General features: G+C 44.4%; 2 protein-coding genes across 5 annotated transcripts in view; one reads left to right on the top strand and one right to left on the bottom strand.

Moving 5' to 3' along the window:
* The window catches only part of USP20 (ubiquitin specific peptidase 20), a 24,397-nt gene extending 1,454 nt beyond the window's left edge, over positions 1-22,943 (top strand). Inside the window, exons 2-27 of one of the 4 annotated variants that reach the window (XR_003252915.1) lie at positions 759-800; positions 2,695-2,796; positions 3,209-3,322; positions 3,703-3,756; positions 5,811-5,873; positions 6,026-6,157; positions 6,776-6,872; positions 7,072-7,141; positions 7,751-7,864; positions 8,993-9,071; positions 10,400-10,841; positions 11,798-11,935; positions 13,179-13,291; positions 13,742-13,914; positions 14,400-14,494; positions 15,086-15,119; positions 15,574-15,619; positions 15,892-16,072; positions 16,564-16,690; positions 16,801-16,970; positions 17,641-17,722; positions 18,128-18,236; positions 18,635-18,737; positions 19,539-19,610; positions 19,776-19,985; positions 20,661-20,747. Coding sequence is in view for 3 of the 4 variants with exons in the window: in XM_026062168.1 (XP_025917953.1) it covers positions 2,737-2,796; positions 3,209-3,322; positions 3,703-3,756; positions 5,811-5,873; positions 6,026-6,157; positions 6,776-6,872; positions 7,072-7,141; positions 7,751-7,864; positions 8,993-9,071; positions 10,400-10,841; positions 11,798-11,935; positions 13,179-13,291; positions 13,742-13,914; positions 14,400-14,494; positions 15,086-15,119; positions 15,574-15,619; positions 15,892-16,072; positions 16,564-16,690; positions 16,801-16,970; positions 17,641-17,722; positions 18,128-18,236; positions 18,635-18,737; positions 19,539-19,610; positions 20,661-20,821 (2,829 nt within the window). In the remaining variant the exon portion in view is untranslated. Of the gene's footprint in view, positions 1-758; positions 801-2,694; positions 2,797-3,208; positions 3,323-3,702; positions 3,757-5,810; positions 5,874-6,025; positions 6,158-6,775; positions 6,873-7,071; positions 7,142-7,750; positions 7,865-8,992; positions 9,072-10,399; positions 10,842-11,797; positions 11,936-13,178; positions 13,292-13,741; positions 13,915-14,399; positions 14,495-15,085; positions 15,120-15,573; positions 15,620-15,891; positions 16,073-16,563; positions 16,691-16,800; positions 16,971-17,640; positions 17,723-18,127; positions 18,237-18,634; positions 18,738-19,538; positions 19,611-19,775; positions 19,986-20,660 lie in introns of all 4 variants that reach the window. The other 3 variants (XM_026062168.1, XM_026062169.1, XM_026062170.1) reach the window with 3 other exon arrangements.
* Positions 21,029-23,735, bottom strand: part of FNBP1 (formin binding protein 1) — a 116,696-nt gene continuing 113,989 nt past the window's right edge. Inside the window, exon 18 of the mRNA XM_026062171.1 lies at positions 21,029-23,338. The gene's annotated coding sequence lies outside the window, so the exon portion shown is untranslated. The remainder of the gene's footprint in view (positions 23,339-23,735) is intronic.

Consider the following 23,735-nt stretch of genomic DNA (forward strand, 5'->3'; position numbering starts at 1 on the left):
GGGGAAGGGCCGCGCCGGGCCTGGGCGCTGCCCCCGAGCGGGAACGTGCCGGGGCCCCGCGGCGCCTTGCGCTCACGCCTAAAAGCTGTGACTGCTGCTAAAGAGGAGGAACGCGGGTGCGTGGGGAGGGGGCCTGCTGTACCTGACCTGTGTACCGTGGGGAGAAAATGCCCCAMGCTGCCTCTTCTTAAAGCTAAATCTGCAGAGATGCTGTCCTTTTATTTTTTATTTTTATCTTTTGGTGACCTCCAGAAGTAAAATGTGCTTTCCTTTGTCTAGTCTAAATAAAACACCTGGGTTTCCAGATGTGACACGGTGCAAGCGTCAAACAAATCGGAAATGCTCCTCTTCTGATTCTTTGTTGTCAGTAGGMAAATTCAGTAAATATTTCTTACCTCAGTATCTCAAATAGAAGATGTCGCTAGTAAGAGCTGCAGATGGTTATTTGTCTTGGAAGGTTATGCAATATGAGCGAGCAGATACGTTAATTGTTTTGCGGATGAGTGGTACAAAGATTTCCTTTTATCCATACAAATATTTAGTCCATGGACCGTACCTTGTAAATCTGCATGTATCAGAAATTCTTGAAAGCTGACTGCAAGCAAAAAACAAAAGCACACAGCTTTTAGCAAAAAACCCACAGAAATGTGTTATTGTATAGGGTAGAGACACTGTTTTTTGGCAGCAATTTCAGCCACTGAAAGTAGGTTGCAGTTACTGTGGAATTGTTCTGACGTTCCCGGTCCGTTTTTCCACAGAGCTCCCTGAGAAAGGCAGGCCGAAGGAGGACTTGTTTTAAGGTAACTGCTTTTCCCATCACACACAATACATTCTGCCAAACAAAGTGAAGCTTTCTATCTTTGCTTTCATTATTAAACTCCTGGTTTCTTGAGCAACCTTTAAGAGCTGGATGTTCCAGCTGAAGCTCTGCAGGCAGAGTCTCGGGGAGGTGGGGATTTGATAATTGTTTCTGAACCTTCTCGGCTTCATTCAGTCAGGGCTGAGAGGTGAAAATGACCTTTTTCCTGTTTTCTTCAAAAAGAGAAGCTCTAAGTGGGGAGATCAGCATTCAGTGCTGGAAAACTTTAAGGCATATTTTTAATTTTAAATAGGTGACCAGTCCTATAGAATTCAGTAAAACCATCCACATCCACAAGACTGTACTGAGCATAGTGTGCTCCAAAAACAGTTCCCATTTAGCTTAAACTGGTACAGATTAAGGGGCCTGGAGTTAATTTTAAAATATTCTGTTCATTAGGCTTTCTGTGTCCCCAGGGAATGGATGAGAAATCAAGGAAGGCAAAATAGCAAAGATGGCACTACTTTTCTTTTTCAGTTGGACCAGCCGATGCATTTGGGAAAAGGGGGCAGTTTTGATGAAGGGACTCAGAGCCTGAAAGTGTCCCTGTTTTATATGTTAGTCAAAGATACTATGGTTTTGTCGCTTGTCTTTTAAATCAGCATGTTACGTGACACTATTTGGCTTCTCTGTGAAGCTACAGGAAATTGTTCAGTAGTTTGTTAAGCACGTCTTCACAGATTAGAGTTCCTCATTACAACCACAGTTGCCTTTCCTAGTACTTGCAATGACTCCTTCCCCCTCCAGTTTTGCTTCACGACTCCAGTTTGCTCAGTTCCAAAGAGTGCTGGAAAAATATTGTTATAAAATTATCCTTGAGACCTGTGTTCTGCCAGGGTAAGGTGCTAGGCAAGCTTTTCAGCTCCTAAGATAACTATTGCTGAAATGACTTATTTGTTTATTGTTTTGTTACTGTCAGTGATTCAGAGCAGATAACACTGGAAATTCTTTCAAATGTCCTCAAAATGTGAAAACAAAAGAGAGCAGTGACCATGCTGCTGGAGTTGTTGTTAACTTACAGTTCATCAAAATTTTCAATTTTTTTTTTTAATGATGTAGGCTTTTTATATCTGCTTGGTTTCCAGCCGATAGTAATATTTTGGATCCTGGCCTGCATTGTTAATATCACTTTTTTTTGACAGCCACAACTGAGGTTCCCTAAACTATGCTCATGAAGCACAAACTCTTTTTGTCTCCTTTTATTACTGCATGTTACTGAGATATGCTTACAGTTTTTCATAGGTGCGTGGACCACCATGAAAGTGTTTATTGTGCTCATAAACATGCAGATATGAGAATTTTGGGACTCGTATTGTTAGGAATCTGTTTATTGGCAAATTCCCCAGAGACTGAAGATCGGTTATCAGCATTATAGATGTTTTAAGTCTGATTCCCTCTTGCCCAGGTTCATTTAAAACAGTAATCATATTTTTAGTGATTGATAAAGTAACATAATAAAGAACTAAATGTTGTCTTCGGATCAGCATAGTATAGGTAGTATGGAGCCCCTACACACCATATGCCAAGGTACTTGTGTCTTGAGCTGCAGGTCCCTTTGATTTTTAATCCAAGTTTCATGCAAACAAGCTCATTAGATTTGTATCTCTTTGTGCTGCATGTTAATGTTTGACAACAGGAAGTAAGTTCAGATCACCACATTTGTTTTCACATCCTACCTGCTGAGCTAGGATATAAAACCCAGTTTCTAGAGGGGAAAGTCTAGTTTATCAGCCTACTTGCAGCTTAATGGAGTATGGTGTGTGCATGGTGTGTAAGACCAGTGAAGTTATGCAAAACGTGTATGAACTAATGGGAGTTTTTATTTTTCCCTTTAGGACTCTTCCTCATTCAAAGATGCTATTTGATCCAGACAGTCTATGATTTTGAGATTAAGAAGAGTGCACAGTGTGTCACTGTACTGCTGTTTTAATTTTGAGGTGTGAGTTTACCATTTACAGCAAATCCAACCCTTTGGCTTGATAGCATACCTGAAACTGAGTTGGCAGCTGTACTCCTGAAGTTATGTCTGTGTATTTAGCACCCTTCCACATTTCTGAGCGCCCATCCCATGTTTTAGAAATTACTAGCGCTATTCATGCGTTTCCTTCTCCCCCCGCCAATGCCTTGCTCCTTACCTACGATATCATAATATTGCCGCTCAGCAGTGGGTCAGAGCTGCGCCAGCTGACCTCACTGGGTCCAAGTTTAGATTTGTTTTGACCTCTTTGAATCTTAAAGATGGATTTCTTAACCTCTAATATACTAATATTTGAAGCAGTCTTACCTTCTTACAGTCTGTGAGAGCAAATCTGACATGTAACTGAACTGAACTATCCTTTCCTGTCCTAGAATCTTTCCGCTGCCAAGGGTGCCTTGGTGAGAATGGGGGATACAAGAGACATCTGTCCTCACCTGGATTCCATAGGAGAGGTGACTAGGGATGATCTGCTGCTCAAATCCAAGGTACAGGATGTTCTGGCTGTTGTTTCGATCCTTTTTAGCTTCTGTGAATGGCTCTGCATGTTTGCTTTGGGAAGGAAATGCTGCCAGTCTCCATAGGTGAGAAACGGAAAGTCTTCCTCCGGTAGAGATATACCTTGCATGTGCCTTCGTCAATCCCATCTGGTGTATTTCTCACTGTCGTTTTATCCTGCTCAAATGTGTCACTTATCTAACACACTTGCAAAGTGTATATTTAATTGGAGGTGTGGTTTTAAGAAACAAAACACTGTGAGGTGGAGGTTGGGGAGGACTGCCTTGTAGAGAAGTTTCTCACTCTTGAAGGACTAGATTACTTAAAAACAAACAAAAACCAAACAAACCTTCTTTTATCATGATTGCAGGGCACTTGCCAGTCTTGTGGAGCTGTGGGACCAAATCTCTGGGCTTGTCTTCAGGTAAAAATAACTTGCTATTTGGGTGCATGATATACTGGGACTTCTCTTTTAAAATTTCTCAACATTATAGAAATGTGTTGTACTTTTTTTTTTTTTTTTTTTTTAAGCCGGAAGCCAAGGGGGGTTCACAGTAGACGTATCTACCAGTTTTTGATGGGATTCTGAGAAAAAGGTTCCCTAGATTAAATACTAATGCTGTCAGAATATGCCAAGATGTAACAGTTTTCTCCTCATAGGTGATTTCCCTCTGGTAGTCTGAGTAGGATTGAACATAATGCCCAGCACTGACTGTTGGCTGGGTCCTGCCTCTGCTGGCAACTGTGACAGGAGGCTGCAGGTGTGAGAACTCGGAAGACATTGCTCAGAGCAGTGAGGCAGAAAGCAATGACAAAGGGCTGTCTTGAATAAAATCAGAGTTGCTGTCCTGGAAGGCAGTCAGTATGCCATCTTGTTTGAAACAGGCCAGGTTCAGGTCTGGTGTAATTGTGCCCTTTTTGGCCATAGCAGAGCTTCACTCACATATGCCAGTTTTTATCTTGATCCCTGTCACTCTGACTGTCAGCAGGGGCTGCAGAGAAGTGTTTCTCGGTTGCTTGTGAACCCCATGCAAGCAGAATTGGTAAAGGATTGAAAAGCTCCTATCTCCATGTTCCTGCACACTGCAACCACTCTGAAGCAGGGGATTTATCAGCCTTCTGAAACAGATGGATGATGGAGAGGTTTTCAACAACATTACCAAGTCGTTCACTTAAAAAGTGAGAGTAAAAATGCTGGCCGTAGATCCTGAGGTTGTTTCACAGGAATCACTAACTTGAAAAGGATGATAAACAGCACAGTTGAGAAGGACCTAAGTTATAGACAGTACAGCTGGTTGGGTAACGCAGTTTTGGATAGCACGTGTGTGATACTACGATCATAACATTTATAATCCCTCCTGTTATATAACAAGCAAATATGGTAATTTTAAACAATAAATACCAGATTCCCGTAGCTAAAGAAGTTGCAGTTCTTGTCAGTGTCATTTTGTTGCTTTTATTAGATATATTCTAGGTGACTTTTCTGCCCAGTCACTGCTACAGTCCACCAGTACTCCTGGAACGGCTGCTGTGAGGTAGAAGGAAGGAAAATATCTTCTTTTTTTTTTTCTTATCCATAAACACTGTAAGCAGCAGCTGTGGATTGTCCAGTGTCTTTATCTCTTTCCCAAACAGCTGTTGCTGTTCATCCCAACTCATTATTATGGTGATTCCCCTGTTTTGGAAAGATCACTCTTGTATGAGGTGCTGTGTGGTCTAGAGCAGCGGTTCCTAAACTTTTTCTGTCACAGGCATGTGGTGTTTTGCTAAATTCTTTGGACTCCTTTTCACTTCCCACATAGGTGTAGACAATCCTTCCTACTTTTCAGAACTCGTGATCTGTCCTCCAAAGAGGATGGAATGGGCAGTAGCTCTGTTGCTGTTGTTCACCTTCCTCCACCATCCCTTTCGGCTCAGGTATCGCCACTTCCTTCCTTTCTTAGCAGGAGCAGAGAGAGTACAGCGCAGCAGGGGAGGTCTCTGTGCTGCAGTGCCCTCTTTCCTTTCTTGAAGATGTTCATGTGACATCTAATGTAGAAGATTCTGCAGTGGACCTATATTACCTGTACTAGACTCGCCCCCCCCCCATCCCAAGGACCTCATTTTGCAAAACACTTTCTCGTAGCTGTCAAGGACTGACAAGTTTTGTGCTGCCTGCCTTTCAGGGAGCATTCCTCAGTATGTGAAGACTGAGAGAGGCTTTAGCTAATGACACTGTAAAGACTCATTATTCATGGAAATATCATTTCTAGTCCTTTTAAAAGCATGCTTCTTAAAAAAGAAGGAAGAAAACCCCAAGGTGCTTAACTCAGGTTTGCTGGGGAAGAGGGTAACAAGAAGACTGTAGAATTGCCAGTTGTCTTTCATCAAAGGATCTGGATTTCATCGCATGTTGGGGGTGATGTGATTTTACACTGGAATGTCTAGATGTTTGGAGACTGGTGTGCCTGTTGTACCTATGCTCTTTTCTCTCACTAGGTTGGTTGTCCTTATGTTGGTTGTGGGGAATCCTTTGCTGACCACAGCACACTTCATGCACAGGTGAGCATTTTTCTGTTGTCCATTTTAAGACAGAGAGAGCTGGATTCTTCCCATTACCTAATCCTAATCTGTCCTATTCTGATAGTTTTGTACTTCCCTTTGAGTTTAGCTGTCAACAGATCGTGTTCATTGTTTCACCTTTTAATTTTTAGGCCAAAAAGCACAACCTGACTGTGAACCTGACCACTTTCCGGGTCTGGTGTTATGCTTGTGAAAAGGAGGTTTTCTTGGACCAGCGGCTGGCAACGCACACTCAGTCACCGCCAGTAAAATTCACTGAACCGGTAGGTGTGCATGACAACGTTGCAGGAGAGCATGGCTCAGTGGGCCTGAATGCTTGGCAGGGTTTTTGTTTACTTGTTGCAAAATTAGCCAAGAATTTTCCACTATTGTCCAGGCTTTTATTATGATAGGATCAATAGGCTTGCCTTATATAGGATCTCACAGCAAAAAGACTTCCAAATTACTTGAATATCCATGTTCTTTATTTGCTTTTTTTTTTTTTTTTTTTTTTTTTTTTTTTTTTTTTTTTTTTTTTTTTAATCTTTTCTAGCCCTTTCCAGGGAGCATCTGCTTCTGGGAGGAACCACAACAGCTGTCACCTCTTTATTTTCACTGCATGGTCCATCAAATTTTTTTTAGCTGTCAGATTAGAAACACATGTACTAGTGACACTGCTGCATATTTCTGATGGCTCGTGTGTCATGTGTAGCAGAAGCAGTAATGGTACTATTTCCACTCCCTTGCCTTAGTGAGAAGGGTAGACAGTGCAATTGGTCCTTCTCTTCACAATGTGCTTTCTTTAAAGGCTGGCTAGATGTATGTATACAGATAATATCCTCACAACTCATCTTTTAGAGCAGGACTCTCACTGATGCTCTATTTCTGTGTCTTTAATCTAGGACTCTCCGTTACCTGCTCACCCTTTGAAAGCTGTTCCAATTGCAGTGGCTGATGAAGCTGAATCTGAATCAGAGGATGATGATTTGAAACCAAGAGGTAACTCTGCACCCAGCTGATGAAAGGGTGGGGAGAGTAGCTCTGCAATCTGTAGAGCCTGCATTGAGAGGTTCCTAGTTTCAATAAGAGCAGAGCGCAGAGCCTGCCTAGAAAGGGCCAAATTCCCTCTCCTTTGGGGAGGACTGTAGAATGCAGCAGTTCTGGAAAGTCTTTCACACCTCTCTTGTTTGTGCTTTAGGCCTTACTGGAATGAAAAATCTTGGGAACTCCTGCTACATGAATGCAGCACTTCAGGCTCTCTCTAACTGGTAGGCATTAGGGCCTTTCAGTAGAGTCTTTATACTAGATTTCACTAAACCTCAGATCAGAAATGCCACTTCTGATACCTTCTTCATGAGTCATGCAAAGAGAAATCAGCCAGGCTAGGTGCAGAACAGGAATATGGAAAAGTATGGTGTGTGTTTAGGGCAATAAAAGTTTTAGAGTAGGAAACTGAGCAAACAGCTGACTTAGGACTACATATGAGACTCATGTTTAGATGAGCACTGGAAGTAAAACTTCATAGTTTCCATTGTGAGAGAAATGTATTTATCACATGGGAACGCATGCCACATCTCTTTTATTTTTCCCAGTGATACAATTCTAACAACCTGTATCCTAAAATATTCAGTAGACATCCTGCTGAGAAACTGACTCTAGGATCTCTTCTGTACACTGGGAACAGATTCAGATCAGCCCTTTCAATTTTATCAAGTTAGGAATCAAATCTGCATTTAGAATTGCTTCTTCCCCAATTTTTTAAAAAATATTTTAAGCATGCTTTCAAAAAGTCATGCATTTAAGTTTTGATAAATTCCTAAATGGAAGTGGAGGAGAAATTTCTACCCACTGAATTTTCTTCTTTTTTTTTCCTGTAGCCCACCTCTCACACAGTTTTTTCTGGAGTGTGGTGGACTAGTCCGTACAGATAAGAAACCAGCACTGTGCAAAAGTTATCAGAAATTGGTGTCTGAGGTCTGGCATAAGAAACGGTGAGTGGTTACCCCCCAGTCTAATCTGGATGAGTTCCATACTTCTGTTGGTTCTGCATATGGCATCATCACTGAAGCTCAAATTCCCTCTTTGCTAAGTGCATCATCTAAGGAAGTCAGTTCAAACCCTACATAGATGGTATGCAAGGATTCTTCCATCTCTAGAAGATCCCATATCCCTTATGCATGGGCATATTGATGTCCATGATCAAAAGAATGCATTTTTAATGTTAATGCTTTAGAAGGGAAGAGATTTGTTTATATGGCTTCTCTATCAGCAAGGAAGAAAAAATGGTGAGCTAAGGGAATACTCTTGGCTATTTCTGGATATGTTCCATGCACTTAATGACACTACTTCTGATTAGCAGAGGGATTGAGGATTTGGATGGAAAAAGCAGTACACATCTGACACTGACATATTACAAATAAGAGTGGAAAATGCAGGTGACTTTTGGGGAGATGTTTGCTACTGGTTCAAACTCTAGACCAGTTCAAAGGGTGGTGTAAGATAATGCGGCTCTGAAATCTGAAAATCTGGCTGGCCTATGCAACTGTAATCAGTTGGAAAAAAAAAATTAAACCAGGTTATCTACATGGCATTACATGTTTTGTGTTAGTTGTTCATATGGGGCAAGTAAGATAAAGAGCAAAAGCAGACTGTGTCTTTATGGAGCAGGTTGTAGACTTTGAAGCAGTATAATGTCATTTTAATATTGGTTTTGATTTACCTCATTTACTGGTCCCTGGCCAGCCCACCCAGATTTTGAGACAGATACGCTGCTGTGAAATCAAACCAAGTAACTGATTGCAAAACCCTGCCCTGGAAAGAATCCATCAATTGAGACAATTCAAAGTACGGACAGAGCTTTAAGTGAAATGTGCTCTAGGGAAGATCCTCTCTGGGAGGATAGACTGAAATGCCTGAGAGATGTTTTCTACCTCTTAATTTGTATGTCATCCAGCTAATAAAGAAATATATGCCTAGGCTTTGCAGGTGCATAATTATCTTCTGCCCTCTTTAAGTAGTTACCACTCCCTGTTCTGTTGCGTATTACACAAACTGGCTTCAGGCCTGATAAACAAACTAACTTTTCTTTTTGTTTTTTTGTTTTTTTTGTATCTAAACAGCCCGAGTTATGTTGTTCCAAGCAGTCTATCTCATGGAATTAAGCTTGTCAACCCCATGTTCCGAGGCTATGCACAGCAGGTGGGGCCTCAACAAAACCACTCCATTATTCCAAAGATGGTGGGGTTTTTCTTCCTACAACAATGGTGCTTGTGTCTGGAAACAGGAGATTGTGTTCGGGGTCATGCCCCTGCTTTGTGTCAGTGTTAGTGATCAGATACAGCCCTTCAGTAGGATTCAGGAGACCTGGGTTCCCTTCCAGGTCCTGCCTCTGGCTTGCTGGTATCCAATCAGTGTATCTTTCTATGTCTGTTTTCTCACCTATAAAATTATGATGGTGACCTCCTTTATAAAGGGCTTTGGAATGTATCGATATGTGCTATATGAGTTAAGTATTATTTGTTTATATGAGAGCTGGAAAACCTGAATAAATTTGTACTAAAATGTTAAAAATATGAGTGTTCCATATTCATATTCTAGGGAATTACAGCTAAATGAATCTTACTTGGATATATCTTTTCTCTTTGAAGTTTTTTTTATCTGCAGTCTCTAGTGTTTATTCTTTAGAATAAAATGTAAACATCAAACTATGATTAGAAAATTTACAAAAGAAGTGACAGTAGACAGTACATCTAAGCTGTGATACTGATAGCAAGTAAAAACAGTGGATAAAAATAATGATTAATGAAAACTTCTGTATTTATCTTTGATGCAAAGTACTTTGAATTGGAAAACTCTCAGCTGTAAAGAGATAAAGTTGAAAGCAAGGCAGGGCAGGCTAAAAGCCAAGCTTCCCTAAAAGAACAGAAACATCATAATTAACTGCCTGGAGTTGTCACATTACCATGTGGCTTTCCAGCAGGTCCTTTGACACCACTGTATCAGCTCTTTTACCAAGTATTGTAAATTTAGGAGCTTGTACCCTGACCATTTAGTCTTTGGTTCCATTCCTGATTATTAAAGATTTTAATCTGCCCCCTCTAAGAGAGGGATCATCATGAGTGGAAGAGAGTGTTCATGAAAACTTGTTCTGTGGATAAGAATCTGCTGTCTTCATTCAGTTTCTCCTGGCCTCTCGCCTCTTCTCAGTGGTAATACCCTGATAAATTAGCTCGTGGTTTGCATGTTGCAGCTGCTCTCTAGCTTCTCAGTGTCCTTCAGCTGAAGATGTTAAGATAAAAAGTTGGCCTTTCATCATTAGGAGCTAAAGCTGTTTGCTGAGGAGACAGGCTTGCTGGTACATCTCCAGGGTACTCTGCTTTAGAAGGGTCTCCTTGTGTTATGGAAGTGTCTAACTTCTGTGGGCAGCATTGAAAGAGGCTGTGAATGGACCTGTCTCTTTGTTCTTTTGCCCCTTTCCCACTTCTGGATGGACTCTTAACTAATGCGGAATTGCTCCTGGTTTTCAGGACACTCAGGAGTTCCTGCGCTGCCTGATGGATCAGCTTCACGAAGAACTAAAGGAACCAATTGTTGCTGAGACAAGGGATTTGGATACCAGTGACCAGGACGACAAGCGAGAGGGTGACCGCAGTCCTTCGGAGGATGAGTTCCTCTCCTGTGACTCAAGCAGTGACAGGGGTGAAGGAGATGGTCAAAGCCGGACCACTGGGGGCATGGGCAACAGCTCCCTGGCAGAGACAGAGTTGTTGATCCAGGATGAAGCAGGGAGAGGTATCTCTGAGAAGGAGAGAATGAAGGACAGAAAGTTCTCCTGTGGCCATCGGCGCAGCAACTCAGAGCAGGTGGATGAGGATGCAGACGTTGATACTACCATGATGCCAGTTGATGGTAGAGCCTCCCCTGAGATGCTCCCTGCTCCTCGTCCTGCCAGCCCATGTAGGACGCCAGGTATAAACCTCTTCCAGTCATGTTATTTGTGAGACGATGTTATCTTCCTACAGTGGGACAGCATTGTAGTACAATAGCAAACAGTGCATAGTGTGACTACTCCTTCTGTGGGTTTCAAAAAAGACTTTACATCCAAGACATTTCTCAGAATTCCTGGTAGTAGTTCTGCCTTTGTACAAAACTGCTGCTGTAAGAAAACATAGCTGAGCCAGAAAGGTGTTTAGCTGGGCTGAAGTGCAATGGGGCTGAATGAGGACTGCACCTGAAGGCAGTGAGAGCTGCCTCTGTCAAACCTGTAGACATTGTATTAATGCCTCTTCCTAATTTAAGAGAGAGGTTTTAAATGTGTACATTGCTTTGGCTGATAGGCTGGCCTGGGAAAGCGTTGGCTGTGAAAGAGAAGTGGAAGAAGATATTTGTTAATGTTGGACTGTGGGCTTTGTGCAGAGAAGAGGGAGATGCGTGGTTTGTGGTTTTTTGCGTTGGGGAAAAGAACAGCAGTTAAGACGTAGGTGTGGAGTCACCTCCAGCTGAATATACCCGATCTTTCAACACTTCTTTATGTAAGAGTCTTACTGTGCCAACTGGCACTGAAGACAGCAGTGCTGTTTATGTGGATTAAGGATACAGGAGCAAGCTGTAAAACCTGATTAGTCACAAGTGTGACAGAAATGGTGATTTGTGTGTGTGTTGTGTGGTTTTTTTTTAGGGGGGGGAATATAACTATTAGCTGTTCAGTATAGCTCTGTATCCATTCTTATCCATGCGCTGATGGGGCTGTCATCTGCCAGTCTGTGCAAGTAGGAGAGATAACAGATAGTGAACTGTATGTGCTGGGCAAGACTTTGTGCTAGAACTCAGGGCTGGGAGCTGGGCTGAGACTGACTGCAATAGGCTGTGCTTGCATAACTGAGATTTTCAGCAGTGTTTTTTCCCCCTGCCTGTTTCCCAAGCAGAGCCTGACAACGATGCCTACGTGCGCTGCTCCTCACGCCCCTGCAGTCCAGTCCATCATGAGATGCACTCCAAGCTCTCTAGCAGTCCCCCTCGCTCCAGTCCTGCCAGGCTTGGACCTTCCTATGTACTCAAGAAAGGTAGTGCAAAGATGTCTGGCATGTGCAGGGAGGCAAAGGGGAGCGTGTGGAGGAAGAGGTGTTCATTGCAGGAGAGAGAATCCATCATGATCCTTGATTAACAGTTGTAAGAAAAGCTGATTCCCCTGGCCATCAGTGCTTTCTAAATTAGTGTTATGCAAAGAATCCAGTAAACCTGCAGCTGAAGTCAAGCTCTGCGCACAACAGATATTCTAGTGTGCTCATATACTGGAGCCTGAAATGATTTCCCTGTGTCTGGGTGCTTTGTTATTAATAAAATAGCTATGAAGTCCCAATTATGATCTCTGTCCCTTTATGGAGTGTGGAGTCTGCGAGACTTTGTCTGCCAGACTTGTACTTCATAGCATGCCTAGGGACTGTAAGATGATGGTACTGAGAGTCTCCTAGCTCTTAGATGTTTTGGGCTCACAATAATAGAATTAAGGCTAAAAATGTCAATCCAGTGCTGGGAGCATTGTTAGGCTTCAGGATGGAGCCTGACTTCTGTTACTGTTAAACTGGTCTCTTCATCCCAAGCAAACTGCAGAACTAAATCCTCCATCCTTGCGCAGCCTGCAAACACAGTGACATGCTGATACCGCTGTCCCTACAGCTGTTCAACAATAGCATTCTTTCCTAAACTGTGCACTAGCCCCTTGGCTGAGGTCAGCGCAGTCACAGATGTTCTGGCCTGATAAAAGCACTCTGTGTGCATGCGTGCATAGTAAGGAGGGTTTGTTATTAAACAAAACAGCCGTGTTCAGCCAGTTCTTGGCTGAGAGTCTTCCCCAGCATAAGACACCTGGGGTACACATGGTAAATGCCAGAAAGGAAAGGACAAAGTACGCAAGCAGGTGATAGGGGAGAGGAGATAAAGTGTAAAGCTTAGAAGAAAATGTTGCAGGGCTCAGAAAAGCAGGGAGTCTATGTGACAGAATGAGACTTCTAAACATATAGTAAGAGGATGGAGATGGGATTTCCAGAAACACAACTTCTGCCTGCTGAGAGCTGCTACATTTGTGTTGGTTCAGTTGGTTACCTCCCCCTTCCTTGTACCATCTGAAGCAGCATGTTTCTTCATGTCAGTTTACAACGGGCTCTGTGGTCTTGTTGGCATGCAAGTGGTGTCTGAACATGCAGGACAGCACTTGTCCTATGCTCTTGCTGTGTGGCTGCATGACTGCTGAGACAGGAGACTGGAAAAGAGCTCCTAGATGATGGGGCTTCCTCGTCTCTCTTTCAGCCCAGATGCAGGCTTCTGGGAAGAAGAAGAAAGAACTTCGTTATCGCAGTGTGATTTCTGACATCTTTGATGGCTCCATTCTCAGCCTGGTGCAGTGCCTCACCTGTGACAGAGTGAGTCTCCTCATGGTTGTCAATGAAGGAGCACAATCTTGTAGCTTTTAGATCTCTGTTTGGGAAATGGCGCTCCTATTTCCAAATACTGGGGGATGCAGTACACTTGCTAAAATGACGATAGGTGGGTGGTGGGTGAGGTGTGAGAAACCTACCGTGCCAAGAAATAGTCTGTCTCTGTAGGGGCCTGTTTGCTTATCTGTGTTACTGAGTTGGCCTAGCAATGTCACATTTATATTAGAAAACAGATTCCTGCACTGCAAAAAACATGTCAAAAGTCTTCCTGCTGATGGCAGTTAAAAACAATTAACTGGAATGGGCTGCTCTTAATGCCAGCTCAGGCTTCTAGTCTAGACAGAGTCAAAGCAGTGATAAAAGGTGATGAAGATCAGGTCCCAGCTCCATTATGTGCACAGGAAACCCAGGCCTCTTCCTCTTGGATATTTTCAGGTTTCTACAACAGTGGAGACATTCCAGGACCTGTCACTCCCCATCCCAGGGAAGGAGGACTTGGCCAAGCTGCACTCTGCCATCTACCAAAACGTGCCAGCTAAAACAGGAGCGTGTGGCGACAACTATGCCTCACAAGGCTGGATTGCTTTCATCATGGAGTATATCCGGAGGTGTGTTCCCTATGCAGGGCCACTTTCTCCTGGGGTTTGCCCTGCTGTGGCTGGAAGGCAGCTATCTGTAACCAGTGGTACTTACAGCAGAAATGTCAATTGTAACCATTCCTTGGATGAGGGCAGTATCTCACAGGTCTGTTTTGGCCTTTTTACATAAACCAGCTGCTATCGTTCCTCTTGTTCTGTCATTCCCCTTGAGACCTCTTGTGCAGCTGATAATCCTTCACTTGCATCTGCCCTCCAGAGCAGATGAATTACCAGCGTAGTTTCCCAAATTGTTTCCAGTTTGAGCAATCCCAGTAGGAGCCTCAGCTGAGGAGATATCATTGCTTTCTCTGCACCTCTGGGACATTGTAATGAGGCTAGAATGCCAACTCAGGACCTACGAGCTTGAAGGAAACTAAACCATTTGGGATTTTGTAAGCCAAAGTGTCCAGCTAGTTTATGTACAATTCTTTCTCTCAATCCCCTCTCTTCTGCAGATTTGTGGTGTCCTGTATCCCTAGCTGGTTTTGGGGTCCTGTTGTGACGCTGGAGGATTGTCTTGCTGCCTTTTTTGCAGCAGATGAATTGAAGGGTGAGTTAGCGTCAGTGGTGACTGACAGCAAGAAACAAGAAAAATTCATGGAAGAATGTTCCACATGCATTCTGGAGGTGGAGTAAATCTCCTGGAAAGCCTGCCTCAGTATTTCACCCAGAGATTGGCAGTACCAAAACCTCGTAGTTCACCTTCTCTGGGCAGAAATGAGTTTTCTGATCTGCTCAAGGGTGCTTCTTTTTCATTATGAATCAGGGTGTGAGTGTTCTCAGGCAGGAGCAGACATGGCTGTTGCTGGAGGGGGGGGGGTGTTAATTTTTTTTTCTTTTTAGTGCTATGGTTCCTTACCTCCTTAGGTTCTTAGCTTTCTCCATCCATTTAAGCTCTAAAGGACTTAAACCATTTGACATGTACACTTGTGTCAGTGGACAATTGTATACTTTTCTGCTAGCTGATTGCATTCTCTTCATGCCTACGCTTTTTGAGAGAAGTGCTTGTTTTGATCTCTTCTTACCCTGGCTTCCCTGAGAGGCCACTTAACTTGGCTTCCCCGCACTGGATGGAAGTGTATCATTATCGGAGTTGTGGCTCTGAGTAACTGCATAATGGCTCTCTTTTCTTCATCTACAGGGGACAACATGTACAGTTGTGAACGGTGTAAAAAGTAAGTTTGCATTATCTGTATTGTGTTATATTTCTGCAACGTCATTTCTCTGTCCAGCTGTCAAACATTTTGCTAAGTCTTCTGCCTGAACACTTCTGCTAACTGGCATGTAAAATCTGCCTTGCCTTAAGCTAGAGCTCTGATCTTCAGATATCGCTGATCTCGGGTAGGAGAAGTGCTGGCTGTGGGAAAAGAAGAGGAGGGGTATGAATAGGGATGTGGCTTGGCAGTAATGGCGCTATTGTATTAGAAAGAAGAGGCATGACAAACTGCTCATGCTGTGCTTCATTTGATACTGCAAAGGGCCTGAATTTGTTGCTGACGAAATTCAGGTTTTGTCTTGGATTTCAGAGTGAGCAAGACTGGATGCAGAACTCAGCCAGAGAATGGCCTTGCCTTTTGGCATCCCTTTCCTCTAGAGATTTCTCACAGCTAATTTCTCTTTCTCCCTCAGACTGCGGAATGGAGTGAAGTACTGCAAAGTCCTCCGGCTACCAGAGGTGAGTAAAAGCAGGTTTTTTCCTAGTTCTCTCTCAGCTGCCACTACCTGAGGAAGTAAGGAGGCTAGAGGTAGAATGGAAATAGCAGTCTGTTTTGGTAGCAAAGTCCTTTATGTAGACCAGAAGAGATTTCTAAGCTGATGAGCCAGCAGAATTCATGAATGAAGGGCAAAGAACCCTTGCAAAGAGCAGAGAAAGCACAGAGATGCTGGTGGATCAAAGTACCCATTAGCAACACTGCACTTTGGTGCTCTCTGTCTCTGCTCTTTTAGATTCTTTGCATCCACTTGAAACGGTTCCGGCATGAGGTGATGTATTCCTTCAAGATCAACAGTCATGTCTCCTTCCCCTTGGAAGGGCTGGATCTGCGACCTTTCCTAGCCAAGGAGTGTGTCTCCCAGATCACCACCTACGATCTCCTGTCAGTCATCTGCCATCATGGCACTGCAGGCAGTAAGTCCTTCTTCCTGGGAGTATATGCCAGAGGTGATTAGGAAAGAGATGAGTATGAGAAGAGCAGAAGTGTGTTCCAGGGCTAGCCAACACCTCTTCTGGGATGAAGAGGGCTCTCTGCAGTGTAAGGCCCACTCTCTCATTCCCAGGCTTGCTCAGCCTCTGCCCTTTGAAGCTGAGCAGCTATTGACAGATCCCCTGCAGCTATTTCAGCCTTGCTGCTAGGTTGGCTCAGACCCTTTCCTGGGGTTCATGCTCGTTAAAGAAGCCCTTTCCAAGGAACGCAGATCAGGGTGACAGTGCCAGGCTCCCCTACTCCTGCAAAGTTTGCCTGAATGGGAATTCTGCCTCTCTTGCCTTTTTTTTCTTTTTTTTTCTTTTTTTTTTTCTTCCTTTATCTGCTAGCAGCTCATGGCTTACCCTTGCTGGGCTGCTGACATTATCCCAGGCCTGACTTCTGTCTGCACTCTGTTGCATTTCCTCTGTTACAGGTGGGCATTATATAGCCTACTGCCAGAATGTGATCAACGGCCAGTGGTACGAGTTTGATGACCAGTATGTCACTGAAGTCCATGAGACTGTGGTACAGAATGCAGAAGCCTATGTCTTGTTCTACAGGTGAGCCGTTCCCCGGATGCAGCAGTCCCTTGCTGGTGGCAGAATACCTGGAAATGTCTTTGGAAAACTAAAATTTCAGGGATTGCTTCATTTTCTCTTCCCTACTGAAGGAAAAGCAGTGAAGAGGCTGTACGAGAACGTCAGAAAGTTGTGTCCCTTGCCAGCATGAAGGAGCACAGTTTGCTCCAGTTCTACATCTCTCGAGAGTGGCTCAATAAATTCAACACCTTTGCTGAGCCTGGTCCTATCACCAATCACACCTTTTTGTGCTCTCATGGAGGTAAGAAACTGCTGCTGGACCTGGGAATAGCATCTGACTTTCAGCTGCACCCTTTTGCTGCCTGATACATTAACAAATCTGGGGGTGGAAGCTCCAGCTGTAGTCCTGATACAATGTATGCTGCAGTAGGATCCACTTAACTGGCAGAAACTCCAGCTTGCTCAGGGAGAGATAAGACAATTACCCCATTGTACTGCTGATCAGAGGCCCAGAGGGATGTGTAGTGCTGGGAAACAACAATTTTCAGTTCTCTGGTTGTTTTTAAAAGCAAACCTGTGGAAAGCAGATAAGGCAGCATTTATCTGTGTTACCCTATCAGCAAGGTTGGCTGTCAGTATTTGTTTGGAGAATGGAGCACACGCTCCATTCTCCAAACAAAGAGAGCTGATATCAGACACGTTTTACTGTTCTGCTTCTTGAGCTGCCATGCTGGGAAGCCCTCATGTGTTTATAAATCTCCATTTGAAAATGAAGCACTTGATTAGAAATTGAGGCCACTAATTGAGAAACCTCCAAAATTAATGAACTCTTGACTGTTTTCTTTCACTAGAGGAAGCAGATTCCAGAATCAGGAAGCTTTCAGTGGGAGAGATCTGCCTTTTTGCTATTTTTGTCTTTACCCAGCAATAACCAGTTTCCTGGTTAACTCTCTCTTGCCTTTCGTTCATAGGAATCCCTCCTAATAAATATCATTACATTGATGACCTGGTGGTGATTCTACCCCAGAATGTGTGGGAATATCTCTACAACAGGTGAGGATGTCCATTTCATTCCTCCCCCCACTGTGTTCTGTTTAGCTAGACTAGTCTGCCATCCTGGGATCTTCCCAACTCAGCAGTGACCGAGATGTGATGCCTTCCCATGGCACCTTACAGGTATACGGTACTTGGTGTGGACAGGCAAACGTGGTATTTGGTAGAGCCTCCTAATTTAGACCAGAATGAGCTGTATCAGTGCACTGTTCCTGAGCAATACTGCTGTGACCCTTGCTGTGTAAAGTCAGTCTCATCCATTCAGAAAACAGCTGCAGATACCCCTCTTTACCAGTGCCTAGAGCAGTATAAAAATCCATCTCTGTAGGATTCAGGGTTTTGGGAAATGCTTCCATTCTGCTGCAGTTCTCCATTCCATTCCCTTCCCTCTCTTCCTGGACTCAGGTTCGGGGGTGGCCCTGCTGTGAACCATCTGTACGTGTGCTCGATTTGCCAAGTGGAGATTGAAGCACTTGCCAAACGCAGGAGAATTGAAATCGACACCTTCATCAAGGTTCGTATGGGAAGAGTCTGGAGGTAATGGCAAGGGATGGAGGTGGAAATGGAGACCTTGTCGCAGACATTTAGTGAAAAACTCTTGCCCCTGCCTTCCAGAATGCAATCTACAGCATGGCCAGGACATTGATCATGGGGTTCCCCAGTGCTAACAGAATGGAGAGGGGCAGCTGGAACATGATAATGCTGTGTGTAGCTGCATGGAGACATGTAGTTTGAAACCATCCTGGTCTCTTGCCTGCTCTAGTAAGCAGGAACAGGTTGTGAGGAAGGTCGTAGGATTACAGGGGATAGTTTGAAGAATGGCAGGGCTGCCTTACAGTTAATGGAAGAGTCTCCCCCGATCTCAGCAGTGACTAAATCCTTCCCTCCTTTCTCTGTTCTCTGCTCTCTCAGCTGAACAAGGCTTTCCAGGCAGAGGAGTCTCCAAGTGTCATCTACTGTATTAGCATGCAGTGGTTCCGTGAGTGGGAAGCCTTTGTCAAGGGGAAGGATAATGGTAAGAAACCAGAGACCTCTGGAGTCTGTCAGTGGTGAGAGGCGGAATGAAAATAAGGATGTTACTTGCTGGGTGCACTTCAGTGAGCATTGTACCTGACTGGTATGATTTGATGCTGAATGGAGCTCAGTGACCAGCCACTCGGACTGCCTGCAGATCCCTAAGGGCAAGGCAGAGATAACGAGATGTAGCTTGGAAGTAAGCTGAATCTGGTGGAAATGGAGCCTGCCAGGCTCTGTCACATGGGTGTCAGATCTCATTTCTGAGCAGCTTCTTACAGCATAAATGTACAGTCAGGGACCACATCAGCAGTAACAACGGCAGCCTTTTGTTTTTCAGTTCCCATGTAATGGAAGTGGATGTCTTTGCCCTGGATGGTCTGGACTTTACTGCTCCAGACAGATTCCCCTGAGTACTGTTGCTGTTCTTACTGCCTTTTTTGGCAGGTCAGAGTTCCCTATCTGTTTGGAAATTCCTTTTCTGTAGGGTTTTGTGTTTAATATCACTTTCTGTAACTAGAGCCCTCCATACGTGATGGCAGTGTATTGATTCTGTATATTGTTAGTGTTAATGTTGAGCTTTTTCCTCCATGAATGATGCCTTCCCCACACACCAGTTGGCATCAGCCACTTACAAAGCCCCCTGAACTTATTATTTCTCTAATATGACTATTATACAGTCTAGCAAAAGCCTCTTCTCAGTCTTCACTGGCTCTGCTGCCTCTATGACAGATGATCAGAAGATGGGTGGAAAGTGTGGAAAGCAGAATGGTTTTCTAACATGTCTGTTCTCCTCTTACAGAGCCTCCTGGACCAATAGACAACAGCAAGATTGCACTTACAAAAGCAGGTGGCCACGTGCAAGTTAAACAGGGTAAGGCTTGTTGTGTTTGCTGACTTTGAAGTTTTGTTCCTAAAACATCCATCTGTCCGTCATAAAGCAGGAACACAGCAAGATGGTTTTGTAGAGGATGGCAGTTCTCTGCACATCTCTGTGCTGACTGCCCTGAGTGAGCCATCTCAACTCTCCGATTGGCAGCTCCTGCATGACCCACTTGCTGATGTGTCTTACTAGTAAAACCTGCAGTCCCCCATCTGCTGTTGTTGCTGTTCCCCAAGCCCTTTCCACCATCATCATCTTTGCCCAGCATGGAGCTTCAGTCTTTGTGTTGCCCTTGACTTCAGCATCTGCTGTGGTTCAGCCTGTGAAATAACTGTTTATGCTATGCTGACCTCTCCTGCCAAACAGGTAAAGATTGCATATATACCTTGGTTCTCTCTCAAAACAACTGTTTCTGCTTTCCTCCTTTCCTGTAACCTTCATAGCAAAGTTCTCTACTTTCCCCACTTGGTGCTTTGACTACTTTAAGCTGTCCTTCCCAGGTGTTTTTTCAGTCTCTTCTGGCAGCGGAAGCCAAACTGCCTGGGGCTGATGTGTCTGAGTGCATTTTTGTAGGCCCCTTGGGCTGTCAGAGCTTGTTCAGTGCTGTGCATGAGAGAGGGGGTCAGGTAGGCCCTTGAATCATGGGCTGTTGCTGCTTAGTTCCTCTTGTGGAGAATGAAGACATGACTGCAGCAGGCACCCAGAGCAGTGGGCTAAACTGCAATGGAGCCTCAGTGGCTTCTAGCAGCAGGTGGCACTGCAGAGAGCTGGCCGGGACCACTGTCGCTACAGCTGCATAGTGCAGAGCTGCCACTGGAGGGGGGGATGTTCGGGTTGCATTTGGACAGTGCAAGTTGCAGGTACCACTCGTGCCTTCCAGTGCCTCACTTTTCCTGGTCATGGGCCTGAGTAGGGAGAGGTGGTTGGAGAGGATGTCCTCCATGCTGTGACAGACCAGCCTTTCTGCATCATGGCTGCACAGAACAAGCACCCGCACTGGGGACCTGGCTGCATGTCTGATTATGCTGTTGTCCTTTTCAGGTGCTGATTATGGCCAGATTTCTGAGGAGACGTGGATTTATTTAAGCACACTATATGGAGGGGGCCCAGAAATTGCTATCAGACAGAATGTGGCCCAGGCCCAGGAACTGGAGAACCTACATGGGGAGCAGAAGATTGAAGCGGAGACCCGGGCTGTGTGAACAGTGCGGGATGGGGCAGGGAAGGTATGGCATAAATATGTCCATGTGGGGCTGAAAGGCTGGGGAATCCTGAGGAGTCAAACCTCTTCCTCTGTCTGGTACTCAAAGGTGTGTGCAGTGCTGACCACCACTTCTGGGGAAGGCAGGTTTCCTCCACCATCCTTTCATGTGGTTTTGACTATAGGCACAGTGTGGGAAAAGACCAGGAGAAATCAACTTTTCTGTAATTCATCTGTGCAGCCCCAGTGGATAAAGCCATGGTGGGGAGGCTGCAGCCAAACTTCACTAGGAAATGTTTTGACTTGATCCCTTTCCCTTTTGTTTGCTTACAAGAAGCCAGTGGTCCCAGCCTGCCCCCAGTGAATTGAATCTCTCTGCTCCTTTGCAGGTTTTGCTTCTGGCACCTTTTTTTTTTTTAATCCAATGTATAAAGATGAAATGTCATTTATGTTTCCAGTGTGCAATGTTGCAACTAGAGAAACCTGTTTATCTGAAGCTGACTACAGCCACAAGGTCTCCTGATAGTTTTGTGCTGGTGGTGCAGAGCTGACACAACTTCCTAGTTTTGCTCCTTATCTAATTCTTGCAACTTCAGTTGCAACTAAGAAATCTTGAAAGAGGCTGTTTCTCCCCCCACCAGCCATAGCTACACCTTCATGATCCTGCAGAATTCTTTCCTCCTTGTATCTGGTATCATGTGTTCAGCATGTTTTCAGAGAACAAAGCTGCAAGACAAGTTCTCCTTCACAATGGCTTCCCACTGTACTGTTTCCTCTAAAGCTCCTGGCAGCTTTGTAGACACAGATACACAGATGCAGCGTTCTAGGTATTAAGCTCACAGGGGTGGTACATGAACAGCTTCAATGCAAAGCTGTTTGTTAGATGGGCAGACTTCACCAGAGCTGGACACAAGATGGCTCTGATGCAGACTTTAGGGCTCCTGTTCTGGTTCATATGAAATTCCCCCATCTGCTTGTCCAGACCCCATTCTCAGGTCTAGGCTTACAGCAGGGTCCTTCTATCTTCACACCTTTTATGAGAAGCAATGGGTGGTGCATGAAGGATGAGGAGGACCCTCTGAGGCATTTGTTCTGTACAGATGGGTCACCTGGACAGGAAGGTGCCCAGCTGAGCAGGCCTCAGGCTGTTGAAGCAGCCTCTTAGCCTTGTTTTCTGCAAACAAGTTCCCATGTGTGTGCTGAGCTCATTCTAGCTTCTCAACACAGATCTCATTTGTGTATACAGTGGCTCATTTAATGAGAAGAAGTAACTTGCTCCCCAATCATCTACTGCTGCTAATGCAGCCACAGAGTGTCCAATTAACAGGCAGAGGAGAGAGGAATGAAGATGAAAAAGGCTAAACACTACTTTTCTCAACAGGGCTATTCAAAACTCCTCTTCATTCATCTTTAAGCCAGTAAGGCAATAGTAAATCCCATGTGACTCTGCAAACCCTTGAGTAAGATTTGATGGAAGGAGAGCAAGGCAAAGTTGGAAAAGGTGAAGGTAGCCTCTCCCTTGGGCCTAAGCAAACTCTTGGGCTGAAAAACCAAACTGTATGTTCATAATGGTGCTGGTACCTTCATGATTCCTCAGCATCAGTCTGGCCTTGGTACCAGATTCCAGCATGGGGCTATGACCTCCCACACACTGTGCTCTTCCCGTAGAAGAGAAAGGGAGGGAGGGGGAGAGGAAAGCTGCTCTTTGACTCACAGATAGGAAGTGGAAAGGGTGTGGGAGAAAAGTTTCTGAAATGAAAAATGTGGCCTTCAGATTTTTTTAGACCAAATGTTTGCTGCAAACAGCAAATTCTTCTTTAAAAAAGTCTCTGTAAATGGTTCAGCATGTTAATTTTACTATCCTGTTTATTGGATGCTTGTATATACCCAGCCAGGCCCGAGGGGAGGTCAGAGAATGAGCCACTGTTGGGATTTCTCATTGTTTTAAGCTGTCTTTGTTCACTGCTGCAGCCTTCTTGGATTCTGCTGCAGAGCCTGTATGGCTGCATGTCTGTGTTGTGTCTGTGCCCCTCAGAGGATGCTGTACAGATTGTAATAACACTCCTGTGCTTAAGTGTTATTTTGTGCTGAAAATGTGTCACAATAAATACATGTGCATTCAACAAGTTGCATGACTGCTGCCTGTCTGCGTGGCCAGAGCTTCCATGGAACTTACAGCATGAAAAGAAAATGAAAAAAGAAAAAAAAACCCAACAAACATCCTGCTGCTGCTAAGTGGCCTTCAAAAACAGATCTTTCTGAGCAGCAGCAAGCTTTAGTAGTGCAGTCCACTAAATCATACTGCAGTCATTCAGACAAGGGCACCTGCTCCTTTCAGCGTCTTAGGATGAACAGGAAGTCTTTGTGTTTCATTTACTCAGGTCTGGTACAGTTTCAGCTGGGTTTGTCTCAGAAAGCCCATGTCATCTGGAAAGCATGTGCTGTTCGTGACCATCATTGCTAGGAAAGTAACTTGCACATGGAGCAGCTTGAAGTTTCATTGAGCTGTTCTAGGTTTCTAGAATAGAGCCCATGAAGTTGTGTGTCAGTCTGACTGTTGTCTGGCTGAAGATCTTTCTACTGCAATAGTCCACTTCCCTTAGCAACACTTATGTGAGAGAAGCTTTGCTCAGGGGCATGATGCAGACAGTAGGCCCTGTTGCTCCTGAGGCCCCAGGAACCACTGTGCTCTTGCCAGCCTGTTACCAAGCTTTACCACTGTGAAAAACAGAGTAGCTAAAACAGGTAGATGATATGAATGGCAGCTCCTCACATTTGAGGGGCTGGAAGTTAAGAAGGGTTCTCTCCTCCTCACCACTTACTTATTAGCTGAAGCCCAAAACATCACAAGAAACAGGGCTGGAGTTCAGTTAATAAGAACATACAGCTTGTACTCTAGCGACTTTAAGTCATCC

Source organism: Apteryx rowi, unplaced genomic scaffold, assembly GCF_003343035.1.
Source record: "Apteryx rowi isolate R43461 unplaced genomic scaffold, aptRow1 scaffold_19, whole genome shotgun sequence".
Classification (NCBI taxonomy): domain Eukaryota; kingdom Metazoa; phylum Chordata; class Aves; order Apterygiformes; family Apterygidae; genus Apteryx; species Apteryx rowi.